Source organism: Panicum virgatum, chromosome 9K, assembly GCF_016808335.1.
Source record: "Panicum virgatum strain AP13 chromosome 9K, P.virgatum_v5, whole genome shotgun sequence".
Taxonomy (NCBI): domain Eukaryota; kingdom Viridiplantae; phylum Streptophyta; class Magnoliopsida; order Poales; family Poaceae; genus Panicum; species Panicum virgatum.
This window is the reverse complement of record NC_053144.1, coordinates 45,147,694-45,160,723: the sequence shown is the minus strand read 5'-3', so window position 1 is coordinate 45,160,723 and position 13,030 is coordinate 45,147,694. Positions and strand designations below refer to the sequence as shown.

General features: G+C 45.8%; 3 protein-coding genes across 4 annotated transcripts; 2 read left to right on the top strand and 1 right to left on the bottom strand.

Moving 5' to 3' along the window:
• The first annotated feature begins 228 nt into the window (after positions 1-228).
• On the top strand, positions 229-6,000 carry LOC120651647 (probable serine/threonine-protein kinase cdc7). 2 transcript variants are annotated; one of them, XM_039929215.1, is made up of 15 exons: positions 229-751; positions 868-941; positions 1,291-2,256; positions 2,380-2,446; positions 2,521-2,577; positions 2,680-2,743; positions 2,837-2,930; positions 3,022-3,105; positions 3,199-3,288; positions 3,408-3,435; positions 4,387-4,866; positions 4,963-5,024; positions 5,105-5,214; positions 5,302-5,389; positions 5,470-5,988. In XM_039929215.1, exons 1-15 carry the CDS (start codon positions 376-378, stop codon positions 5,764-5,766), a joined length of 2,937 nt encoding a protein of 978 aa, XP_039785149.1. In that variant the 5' UTR covers positions 229-375; the 3' UTR covers positions 5,767-5,988. The 2 variants fall into 2 exon arrangements, with proteins under 2 accessions (XP_039785149.1, XP_039785148.1); XM_039929214.1 differs by having other exon boundaries at positions 234-751; positions 4,957-5,024; positions 5,470-6,000.
• Positions 6,001-6,646: 646 nt separating this feature from the next.
• LOC120651648 (peptide methionine sulfoxide reductase A4, chloroplastic-like) lies at positions 6,647-8,870 on the top strand. The gene is made up of 2 exons (XM_039929216.1): positions 6,647-7,411; positions 8,400-8,870. The coding sequence occupies exons 1-2, from the start codon at positions 6,887-6,889 to the stop codon at positions 8,649-8,651; spliced, it is 777 nt and encodes a 258-aa protein (XP_039785150.1). The 5' UTR covers positions 6,647-6,886; the 3' UTR covers positions 8,652-8,870.
• A 1,961-nt stretch (positions 8,871-10,831) lies between these two features.
• LOC120651644 (nucleoside diphosphate kinase 1-like) lies at positions 10,832-12,918 on the bottom strand. The gene is made up of 4 exons (XM_039929212.1): positions 12,716-12,918; positions 12,562-12,610; positions 12,186-12,417; positions 10,832-11,140 (listed from the first exon to the last, which is right to left on the bottom strand). Exons 1-4 carry the CDS (start codon positions 12,764-12,766, stop codon positions 11,023-11,025), a joined length of 450 nt encoding a protein of 149 aa, XP_039785146.1. The 5' UTR covers positions 12,767-12,918; the 3' UTR covers positions 10,832-11,022.
• Positions 12,919-13,030: the final 112 nt, after the last annotated feature.

The window sequence follows — 13,030 nt, the reverse complement described above, 5'->3', positions numbered from 1 at the left end:
CCCATGTGGAAGCGACGCGATTAGCCTTTGTGGTACTGTTGTGTGTACATTAGCTGTATGGGACGTAGCAATTGCGACCAGAGGCAGAAACCTCGGGCGGGAAAAGGCACGTGTTCACACCGCGCAGAGAACCGCCGCTCCGAAAACTCCCCACCCGCACAAATTTTCCCGCCTCCCGCCGCCCTCCGATCCACAAAACTCAAAGACTCCGAGGACCAAATCGCAAAAGTCCCGTTCCATCTTCTAGAACTGAATAGGCTAGCGAGAGAAGAAGAACGCCGCTCGAAGCCAAGCTCCGCCGGCTCCCCACCCCCCACAGCATGCCTTCCAGGCCCTAGCCGCTCAGATCTGAGCGCCTCACCCTCGCCCTCGCCGATGGCTTCCTACGAGATGGAGTTGGCTTGGCACCTCCTCACGGTGCTCGTCCGCCTCGGCCGCGCCGCCGCCGCCTCGGACCTCGCGGCCGCCGCCGCCGCTGTGTCCCTCTCCGTCTCACCGGATTTAGTCGAGCGGATCTGTCGTATCCCCGAGTCTCCGCTGCGAATCTCCGGCGGCGGTGTGGTGACAATCTCTGAGACGGCCGTCCTGACATTTCTGAGGTTCCTGGGGTGGGATGTCCAGGCCCCGAGGATGCGATTGAGGCATCCCGAGGTGAGGAGGTGGCGAGGGGAGGTGTACCAGCGCAAGCGGAAAGTGTCGGACGCGAGCTGCCTCAGCAGGAAGAGGCGCCGACTACTGGCGCCGGACGCAGGTTTTTTAATTTCCTGGAGAAGATAGATTATTCTATTTACATTCTTTTTACTGTATGTTTGCTGGTTCAGGAGGACTCATCCGTGTTTCTGTATTCATCCGGACCATTTTGTGCAGATTTGATGGAACACAGCGAGCATCAATTGAATCAGCTGGTTGCACAAATCTGTGCCCCTGCTGCTATTGGAGAGGTATGATGTGTCTTCTTAGTTACTGTATGCTTGTTATTTCATTGCAGCATGTCATAATCAAATAAATCGAAGACGCAAACCCCAACAAATTGCCAACGAGCCCTATTTGCTTTGTTTGTTAGTTTGATTGGGCATTTGAAATCCTTTCATATTGTGTCTTTTTATAGGCCATGTGCACAAAATCTCTAGGATATTTAGCTTGTACACATGAATAATCTGTTCCATAGTGCTTACTAATTTTGATCAGTAGATTGTCTCAATTTTGAGTGGTTTAGTCCATCTACAGAGAAATGACATGAGCGATATCTTAGGTGAACTGTTGAACATTTTTGTTGTATCTTATTCTCAGGTACATTTGGAGGTTATGGAACAGTTGCGGGATAGGCTTCCCACTCTCAGCACATTTATTGGTGAACCTTCCTTAGGGTTCTCAACTGGGGTTACTCTTGTTCCCAATTTCGCTAAAATTACAATGCTGTGTCTTCAACCCAAACTTGACCAGTCTCTTAGCGGTGATGATGGCACAGTTCTGAGGAACATGGCTTTAGCGCTGGTTCCAGAACATTTTTCAGATTGTTCTGTCAATCTTCCTCCACTTGATGCTGAGAAATCAAAAAACATCGATGCAAAAGCTGATGGTAGAAGTAGTAGGATTGATGAATCTGAACAAGCTTCATTCCTTAAGTGTAGAGTAGAGGATAGTGATGATCTACAAAATGTGACTATCTGTCCCATGACTATTCGTGCTGTTGTAGCTGGGGAAAGCAAAATTGGTGCTGATGAAGACGTAAATCTTGTTTGCAAAAATCCAGGCAGCTCAATCAATTATAAAACGAAACAAGCAGATAGTATAGAGGCATTTGATATGATTCCAAATCAAGCAGATGCTCTACAGTACAACTGCCCAAATGCTGGTCATCATGAGAGTGTCTCAGCTTGTGGTCAGGAAATGAGTCCACTTGGTGCTACTACATGTGCAGAAGTTTGTAAGGAAAAGACAGCACAAATTTTGTTCCAGCCTCCTATGGACACCAAAGCTAGATCTATAGCACCTCAAATGAACAGAAATAGTGAACCTGAAGCATTGCCGCAAGAAGGTACAAGGTATGACTGTATTGACACGAGGAACCCAAACATTGTTGATGAAAATAGAGGAAGCAAATATCTAAATCATGGAGAGCAGGCCTTGAATGAGGCGGAAGCCAATATACTCAAGAATGGTCAGGATCAAATAGTTGTGAAGAAAAACGTGAAGAGCAAGAAAAATGAACAGCCCAAAGAAGATAAGGACTGCTTTGCAACAAAGGCTCAAAAGGTTAGTTTGTCTACATGTGGTAACTTAATGTTCTCTAGCTCTCATATGAATCATTGATGTCTTCCATCATTATTTATTGACCTTTTATTTTATTTTGCTGTTTTTCTGCTGTCATTGTTTCAGGGCCATGTAGTGCCAAAACCACTTCCTAGCTTCAAGGGTTTTGTCATAGAAGAGGAGGAAGGGTCTGGTAAGAATCCTGTATATTGTTTAGTTTTTTTTTTCTGAATGTAGACTAATATGCCATGTTCATTATTTACTCAGGAGGTTACGGGACTGTTTACAGGGCTCGGAGGAAAAGAGATATATTTGCTATAAAATGTGTGAACACCAATCCACCAGTCTTGATGTATTTATTTCTCCTTTTTTTTTTCATCAAGTTTCTGTGAGAAAGAAATTAACTCTGTATGTTTCTAATAACAGGTCCTCACCCAAATGCTCATCCACACCATGTTAACAATGAACTAAAGATGTTGGAGCGTTTTGGGTACTAATTACCTGGCCCTCTTCCTATAACTTGTAAGAGTTGTTCTTGTTATCCATAGTAACATTAATGCAATTGCCATGGTTTTCCATGCAGAGGCAAAAACTGTGTGATTAAATATGAATGCTCTTTGAAAAGTGGTGACCTAGAGTGCTTTGTTCTAGAACATGTTCAGCATGACCGACCAGAGGTTAGTGTTATCTACTCTCTGATACCATTTGTCTTTCTATCAAGTACCCATATTTATTCATCCTTTCTAAAGTACTTCTTTTATCTCTCAGATTTTAAAAAAGGACATAGGTTTGCTTGAGTTGCAGTGGTATGGGTACTGTCTGTTCAGAGCTCTCGCAAGCTTACATAGAGAGGTCTTTATAACTGCATGCTACCCTGGTCAACTGTTGATATCTGTTGCTGATTGCTAATCGTGGATATCTGATAATGGGTATTTCTGTCTCCAGTGGGTAGTGCATAGAGATGTCAAACCTGGGAACTTCCTCTTCTGTCGCAAAGTGATGAGGGGGTATCTTATTGACTTCAACCTGGCAAATGTTAGTGAACTCTTCTTTCTACTTGATGCTTACTGTACATTTTATGCTTGTTTCCTGTACTACGTGATGCTAATTGAATCTGAAATTCTGTCATTGTGTTTTCTTGTCTTTGCATGCAGGATCTCCACCAGAAGTTCTTGAAAAACTGTAAGTCACTTCCTGAATTTGAATTATTATACTTTGTTATGGGGCGGCAGCCAAATTGGCAGCCAGCCAGCCCTTCCTGGTTAGTTAGGGAGATATGATCAATTAGGGATATGATTCGATATGATTTGTTAGGATTTAATTGGCACTTCCTTAGGAGGTGGTGTTCCTGATTAGTTAGAGAGATATGATCAATTAGGGATATGATTCGATATGATTTGTTAGGATTTAATTGGCACTTCCTTAAGAGGTGGTGTATCAAGGGAGGTAAGCAATGAAGAATTAATTCCAATTCTCCCCACCAAGGTGATTCCACCTGGCTGTCTCCCCGCTGATGTTTATCCCTAATGAACTACGGTTCATTACATGGTGTTTGATAGTGAAATTCTGCTCACTGTTTTCAGTCAGAATAAATTTATTGTCCCAGTTTTTGGATCCGTGTAATAAATACAGTTCGTAGTATTTTTCATGCTGTTATGCGATCTTAGAAAAAAAGAAGAAATTTGGAACATTTATTATTGTTTTGGCATAAGAGAGAGCTGAATATAATTGAAATATATCCAATAGTTCAGTTCAAGACTCAAGAGTTGGATCCATCAGATCAAATCAGATTTTTGTTAAAAAGCACTATCCTTGTGATCCTGATAAGACGATGAATTTCATTAGCTTGACCACCTGCATTCTACACATAAGATATCTGAGTGATAGGTGTGCTGAAAAGTTTTGCTGCATGCTACCTTTTGTTCCTTTCATATTGATTTCTGAACAAGAGCTACTGAAATGTTTCAGCAATGTATATGTGCAGTCATTAATGGTCACTATCTGATTTTACTGGAAGTTATATTGCTTAATGGTGTGCTAGGAAGTGCTTAATTTTGAACTTTCAAATTACTGCATATATTCTATTGTCCTGTGGCTGACTGATGGAAGTGAAATTTTGGTTTCATTGTTTAGGTAAATCTGAGACAATTTCATGTGGGAAGGATACCACATCTCAAACTGTATCAAAATTCACCCCAGTAGTTCATGCCACGGAAGCAGCTGCTGATTCAAAGCAACCTCTTCCTTTGAAGAGGAAAAGATCCAGTAGAAGCCCAGTGGATAGTGCACCTAAGATCGACAATAAAAGTAAGCATGGTAACCAAGCTGCTGATGTATCTGGTGTAACCTCTGCGAAGGATCCTACAAGCACAAAAGCATCACTAGATAGGTTAAAGCAGCCAGTGCCTTACAAAGGGCGAAAGGAATTAATGAACTTCTTGCATGAGACAATGCAAAGTCCCAACAAAAATACTGTGCCTCCTCCTGTTTCCCAAAGGAAGAGGGTCGCTGCTCCTTTTGGTAATGTGGATCGAAAGCTCTTTATGCTGACTCCAATGCCTCTGCGTTCTGGTGGTAGTGCTGTTGCTGGTTCTGGCATGTTAAACAACAAAGGTGGGTTTTCCCAGTAATTGTGTATCGTACCATAAGTAATGCTACTCAATTGAACATCCTTAGTATTAGAATGATCTAAATAATTGGTAGTTGTAGGACATGGAAAACATCGAAGAGAAGGTCCGTGTGTTGGAACTAAAGGATTCCGGGCTCCAGAGGTTCGATTATGTTTCCTGCTGTGAGAGCAGTGTATTTCATCCTTGAAGTTTCATATACTGAAGTGATGTTTTTCCTATAGGTTCTCTTTAGGTCTTTCCACCAGGGTTGTAAAGTTGATGTCTGGTCAGCTGGGGTGACGCTTCTGTACTTCATAATTGGCAGAACACCTTTTGGTGGAGATCCTGAACAGTGAGTCAACTTACATGTTACAGTGTTGTATATCCTCAGTTCCTCATTGAAGAATGTTGCTAAGATGTTGCATTTGTTTGATAAAAGAAACATCAAGGAAATAGCGAAGCTGAAAGGCAGTGAAGAGCTATGGGAAGTAGCAAAATTGCACAACTGCGAATCTTCATATCCATCAGTATGTTAACTCTCTCGCCTCAAGTTTACATTCTTTGAATAGCTTGGTGAATGTGATTCCTAAACACACTCTTCGGTCAGGATCTCTTTGATGTCAAATCGTTGCACTCGGTGGATCTAAGGCAGTGGTGTGCAGCCAATACACGCAGGCCAGAGTTCCTCAAATCAATACCGCAATCATTTTTTGACCTGGTGGATAAGTGCCTGGCTGTCAACCCCAGGTGCAGGCTCAGTTCAGAGGATGCGCTCATGCATGAGTTCTTTGCTCCATGCCGTGATAGCTCCAGAAAGCTCAAGATGCTTAGGAGGTCAGCTGGTTCTGATGCTGCATCTTCATCGTCAAACCAGAACCCAGCGCTCCCCGCAAAACAATCTTAGCGCTCGTTCCACCGTACAGACCTGTACTAACACACCTGTAATATGATTGTCGTTGCTAATTACAGGCAAGAAAATAGCCTAAACACTCGTGCTAGCTCTACTGCAGTATTTGAGTTGGAATCGTGTACAGCGAGTATGTGATGTGTGTGTTTTTAACTGTACTTTGTTTTTGTTCGTGGACTTGCCTCTGGAATCCGTAGCTTTGCTTCATGAAGTGTTCAATACTTTCGCCTATATTTATGTGCATCACGGCCTCTACGTTTTGCGTTGTCTGATCACACAAATGATATGATCCAGCTTTTATATGTTAATAACATTCCGCTTTCATCTGTCAACATCTCATGCTCGTGCAATTTCCACGACACCATCTCGCAGCAATTGCACTGCCGCTTTCGTCCTTACGTGTCCCGGAAGGCTGCAACGCCTTCGCAATCCGCATCACATAATCCTCTCATCCCCTATCCGAGAGATGCTAGGCGCAAACAAAACCACATGTCCACTCCCCCGGTGCAGAACGAGCAAAGGCCACCAAACAACTGTATTCAAATTCAAGCCCTTCGCCGGTGCGGGCCGGACGAATTCAGCGACTTCCAAGTTTCCAAACACAAGCCCTATATTTGGGCAAGATTTTGGCTGCAATTCTTAGGAATATTAAATTTTTTTAAAAAAAATCTCGGTTCCGAACAGGCAAGATGACGAAAGCATATCATAGTTTGACAAAACCAGCACGCTGCTTTGCATACTGTTTGAAACACTAGGAATTCGTCATTCTGATGAAAACTGAAGTACTGAACTAAATCGTATGCTGTTAGTGCAAAATTTATCTGAAATCATCGCATTCAGATGAGGGCTCGAAGTCTCCAAACACGGGCACCACCAACAGCGCTAGGCCGCAGAGTACACCGAGGCCTATCGGCTATCGCCGAGCAAAGGCGAAGGCAGAGAGGCACGGCAAGCAATTCGAGGTGAAGGTGAGGTCGCCGAGCACGGAATCGGAACTTCGGAAGCAGCAGGGACGTGGAAAAACCAAACCACCAACCAACCAGCAGGGCGCCGAGCCGTCGAAGCTTCTGGGCCACGCCGCCACAAAAGGGGAAGGAAGACAAAGCCCTCGCCCCCGATGCCTCCGCTCCTCACCTCACCCGCCTCCTCCCCTCTCCGCCTCGCCTCTCGCCTCGGCGCCCTCCACGGCCCCGGGCCCCTCCTCCTCCACCACCGCGCCGCCGCAGCCTCGGTCCACTTCCTCGCGCCTTGCAGGAAGACCCGCCCGGCCCCGGCGATGAGCTGGCTGGGGAAGCTGGGCCTGAGCGGGCTGGGCGGCAGCCCGCGCGCGTCGGAGGCGTCGGCGGCGCTGGCGCAGGGCCCCGACGAGGACCAGCCCGCGCCCGGGAACGAGTTCGCGCAGTTCGGCGCCGGGTGCTTCTGGGGCGTGGAGCTCGCGTTCCAGCGCGTCCCGGGGGTCACGCGCACGGAGGTGGGCTACAGCCAGGGGAACCTCCACGAGCCCACCTACGAGGACGTCTGCACCGGCGCCACCAACCACAACGAGGTCGTCCGCGTGCAGTACGACACCGCCGCCTGCAAGTTCGACGACCTCCTCGACGTCTTCTGGGCGCGCCACGACCCCACGACGCCCAATCGCCAGGTCAGCTATTTCTGGTGCTGGATTGGAGCACGAATTTAGGGGATTTTGAAGCGAAGCTGCGAAATTTTAGGGGGAACTGCTGAATTAGGCAGCCCTTTGCGCGCAGAATTTGTGTAATTTGGTTCGGGTAAGGCGCTAGAAGTCTAGAACAGATAGATTATGCTGCAAACTGGATGAGAAAAAAAATAAAAAAACAAAAACGGATTCGTCGCCTGAGAGATTCGAACTCTCGCCACACGCCTTAACCACTCGGCCAAACCGACGCTTCTGGGGGTTCTGATTGCTGTGGAATTGTCTCTGCTTAGGAAAACCAAGGGCACAAGCTCATTGCTGCAGGTTATTAATTTACTGCCGGGTCTTGGTGCAGAATACCAGCTGCAATTCTAATCCTGACCGGTCAAGAATGGCTGGTCTAGCACAAGAATTCTAGAAGTAAGATTACCGTGGTTGATTGTAGTGGATGGGTAATAATATTCATGCCGTCTGCACTGCTTGAGGTAGGTGCGATTGCCATTGGTCAGCCATCTCTAGCTCTCTTTGAGTCCAGGTCTGTTATACTTTGTTTATTACGAAGTCCCAGCAGCCCTTGTAGAATTTGAAGAAACGGTGTAGTGTGATGCCTTATAATACTCTTTTAACTTCAGCTTTCAGTATTAGTTCTCGTGTTAATCTACTCAGGTAGTATGATGGCTTGACTGACCTTGTAACTGAGCTGCAGTATCTACTTCTGATTCGTCTTGCCAAAATGTTTTTGTCAATAGTGACATGGAAACACGATTCAGTATATAGGTTCATAGTTCGTGTGCTAACACTTCAACAAAACCAACTTCTGCAGTAGATACTTGAATCTCTAAACAAACCAGTCACCCACGCATTATTTGAATATAGCATTTGAACTTGTCTCTGGACAATTGGATAAACTTAAGTCAAATGATATTTTCGAGTATGTCTGACAAGAATAAGTTTGTGATGGCATACTTGCACGCAGGGCAATGATGTTGGAACCCAGTATAGGTCAGGGATCTATTACTACACCCCGGAGCAGGAAAAGGCGGCGAGAGAATCCCTGGAGAAGCAGCAGAAGCTTCTGAACCGGAAGATAGTCACAGAGATCCTTCCGGCCAAGAGGTTCTACAGGGCAGAAGAGTATCACCAGCAATACCTCGAGAAGGGAGGCCGCTTCGGGTTCAGGCAGTCTGCAGTTAAGGGGTGCAACGACCCCATCCGTTGCTACGGATGAGAGCAAAATGGTCCACCTCGTATCTCGCGGCTGAATAAAGATGCATCAGAGCCAGATTTTCTACTACTTTCCTATCTTTGTTTTGCCACTTGAACGGCGGTAAGAATTAGCTGTACCATGGTACCTGCAATGATTCGTGTAAAGACGACCTTACCACCAGGTTTGGGAACATAATAGTCCATATGAGTACAATTTAAGCTGAAACCAACCCTTGTTAAATTTGTACAACTTCTACACCCTCCATCCTAAAAAACAAATCATTCTAGAAAAATTATGAAAGATTAGAAAAATTATGACAGATTGATAGGGAGGTAAAATGACCTTATTTGTCTCTATTTATTAGTCATATTTTGCACTAATTAGTTGTTGCATGCACATGCACCTAATAGAGTAAGACTGACTTGTTTTTTTTTGGATAAATTTTGAATTATAGGTGACTTTTTTTAGAACGGACAGAGTATGTTAGAGCAATTGAAGCTTAAACCAATTCTCGTAAAATTTCTACAAATTCTGTAAAGGCGGAAACGACGGTACCAGAGACTGTGATGCTCTGTCACAGCAAAATTTGTCAACACGAAGGTAACCTAAGGCCAGAGAGAGTTGTTTAGGGTTGGCAATGGTTACCCGAAGCTTTATGAATTTTTACTCCATTAGGGAATGGATTTGGGTCAATTTCTCGACTCGTGGGTCTGCTAATGGGCAAAAAGTCATACCCAGCGGGTTTGCGGGTATGGGTCTGGAACATAGAACTCTAGCTAGTAGCTCCATGGTTTTTTTTTTGAGCCAATAGTCAAATTAGCTAGCATTTCAACCTAAAACAGTCTGGCCCAATACAAACAGTATATAAGAGAGTATCCACCACAAACTATAAACCTAATTCTCTCCCTTCCACCCCCAAGCAGGCAGCAAGATGGGGTGCGCCCCAGGCTCACTGTCGCTCGCGTGCGACCCCACCCGCGATGTCGTTCCACTGCGATCTGACGGTGATGCACGACGGCTCGGCTGTGCATCCCGCCCACCTCCCTCGTCGTCGCAGGAGGCTCGCTCGCCGTCATAGCTCACCCTGCCCACCTCGTCCGCCCACTGTCCAGCGCGCACGCCCAGAGGCCGCGCAACCGCCCGCCGGCACGGCCTCCACCGCACGTGCCCAGCAGCCACGCTCTCTCCTCCGTCCGACGCGCATGCTCGCCCTCCCGCGGTGGTCTGGTGCTGTCGGGCACGGGTTGGGGGACAAAATTGTGCCCGTCACAGGTTTTTTAGCTGGCGGAATTTTTATTCACGATATGAGTTTGGGATAGGTAAACCTTGCCGTCCCTAGCTGGACGGCCGTACGCTGGCTTACTCGATCCTGTGTCAGGTCAACAGTACTTTGCCATCAACGGTGATGCCGCTTTCCTTCCCCAACTATCAAAATTTCAAGTAACCCCGAAATTCCTCTCCCGATCTTACCGGAGATGGAGAACTAACAAGAAGGTTAGTTTTCCATGAGGGTGCACAAAGTTGATGTTTAAGGGAAGATAAATTCGGATGTAGATATAAAAGAGAAAAATAGACATAACATACCAGCTCCGAACTTTGAGAGACCGTCTGTGCGCGCTGCGTGCAAAGAAGGGTTGAAGTTTTGCCAGGCTATACAGTGTGCAAAGAGTTCACCTTGAAACCGATTGTTTTGAGTTGGTCCAGCTGTGGAAGCTGGCGGAGAGGTTTGGAGTTAGTCCAGCTGTTGAAGCTGGAGGAGAGGCAGCGATCGATAATCATGCCAATGCTGCAAGAGGCGAAGGAACTTGGTCGCTCCTTTCAGGATCTCTCACGTTGGTAGATGTTGGTAGAGAATGTAATAAGGTAGCACATGAAGTTGCTAGGCAGGTTTCTAGTAAGGTAAGGTTTGGGGCGTGGCATCATGAAACTCCTCCATGCTTAAGAGCTGCTGGAGCAGGATTGTAATCATCTTCGCTGATTAATGAAGCTACCTTTCCCTCAAAAAAAAAACAAAAAAATCCAACCATTCAATTAAAAAAACGAAGAAAAAAAACCCAACCATTACCCCAACCTATTGAGATCCACGGAGTACTGTAGCGGTGATTTACCGCCCCTTAAAAACCGTCCATCGCTGCATGAACATACGACTGCTGCAGGATACAATTTTCCGGATTTAAAGACACATCCACTCAAGCAGCTCATATGAAAGCAACACGACAACAAATATCATAAGCAAAACGTCAAGCATGCATAGCATGAAGGACAAGGAAATCCTGTTCACCAAAGTAAGGTTCTGAGATACAGAGAATAATTTCCTCCAACTGTAAATATTAAAGTAGGCTGGCGCAATGCTTTCTCAGGCTCTCAAGGCTCGGAGTGAAGCTATCCCAGTTTACTTCTCATAGATCCAGGGGTGCTGGCTGCTCTGCCAGTTGGCGAGGCCCTCAGGGAACCACAGGGCAATCTCCTTGGTAGCACTCTCAATGCTGTCGCTTCCATGAATGACATTCCTGGATTGCAGAAAATTCGTCTTATGAGAATCAGCACCATAATGAACTAGAGACCACAAAAAAAATCCGAGAGGCTCCCTCCATTCCAAAATGTAGATCGTTTTAGCAAATCTAGATGCATACTTTTTGCTATGTATCTAGACATAATGTTTAACAATATGCTTAGCAACAGTTATGTATTTAGATTTGCCAAAACGACCTACAATTTGGAACAAAGGGAGTACATTGCAAATTGGGTCTTGAGGAGTAACTCAATTGTATACACAGTGCACCACATTAGCTAAAAGTAACTGGTCAATAAAACAAAACAAGGACCAACACATGTAATCTGTCTACAGAAGTTCACAGAACTATACAATCTGCAATTCTAAAATTAAACATTAAATTTGTTTGAGCGCCCTCATGGACAACTAACTTGAACCTGATACAGTGCCAACAACTATTTATGGCTAAGACGAGTTAAATGAATATCAGATTCAATTACCAATTAGACTAGCCCCCACATTTGATTAAGCAAGTACATTGCACGAACCTACTGGTGTCTAAAGGTTTATGCGGGCACCACATCAGATTCAGAACAAATATAAACCAGACAGATCTGGTAAACACCTTCCCCATGCATTGTACAAGATGGACCAATGAGTAGGATGCAACATGTCATAATGAAAACAATAAGACAGTTGAAGTGTGGTTGCAATCATGAGACAAACTGTCAGATGATTTCATTGCCCCAAGCTAGAAATGAACTAATGAACTAGGAGCCCACCATGCTCAGTACTGTACATCTAATTTGATTGCACAGCAAATAGCTGTTCCTCTTGACAAATTCAATAGCTTCAATCTAGTAAAACATTACATTACGTGAAGTAGAACAACTTTAGGATATTACTATGAGTAACCTCGGAGAGCGAGCATTGTTTTTCGATAACATGGCAGCTCCTATTGGATTTCGCAGCAATTTGTAACAATTAGCAACAATATAAGCAACCAAGCATAACAATGGCATCACCGAGATGAATAACGGTCGCCAGAAACATAGACTGACCTGCCAATGTCGACAGCAAAGTCACCACGGATGGTGCCAGGCTCAGAAGCCAGGGGGTTGGTGGCGCCGATGATCTTGCGGCCAGTTGTGACAACGCTCTTGCCCTCCCAGACCATGGCGACCACAGGGCCAGAGATGATGTAGTCCACGAGGCCCTGGAAGAAGGGCTTGGCGGACAGATCAGCATAGTGCTTCTCGGCGAACGACCTCTCCACGTTCACAAGCTTCAAGCCTGCATTTCAGATCGCAGATCAGCGAGCAAACATAACTTACAAGTGACAGCTGATTTGTGCACAAACAGCAAAAATTTCACAAGAAATTATCGGTATTCCAAAAGATAAACATAAGCTCCAATCAAAGGATGAAGCTAGATTACCCTTGAGGTAGAAGCCCTTCTTCTCGAAGCGGCTGATGATCTCACCAACCTGAGCAAAAAAGGGAAGAAAAAACAGATCAACTTAGCCCTAGCGAGCGCACAACACCAAATCGAACCGAATCAGCGGAAAGAGCAAGGAAAAGCGGCTGCTTACGAGGCCCCTCTGGACGCCGTCGGGCTTGATCATGATGAAGGTGTGCTCCATTGCGGCGAGGGCAAGAGGGTGCTCGCTCTTCCTCGGTGTGGGGGTTTGGTCAGGTTTGGTCGGCGCCGTAGAGGAAACCCTAGGCGGCGGCTGGCTCCTGATTTATAGGGCCCAACACCGACACGCGAGCCGCGCCGCCGGTCGTGCTAACCCTAGGGCTCGCGAAATTCGGTGGGCTCAACCGGAGCAGGCTTCTCGGCAGCAGAACCCGACCCACCGGGTTCGCAGGCCGACGGTCCCGCTGCCGGCTTCTCTATCTCGCCC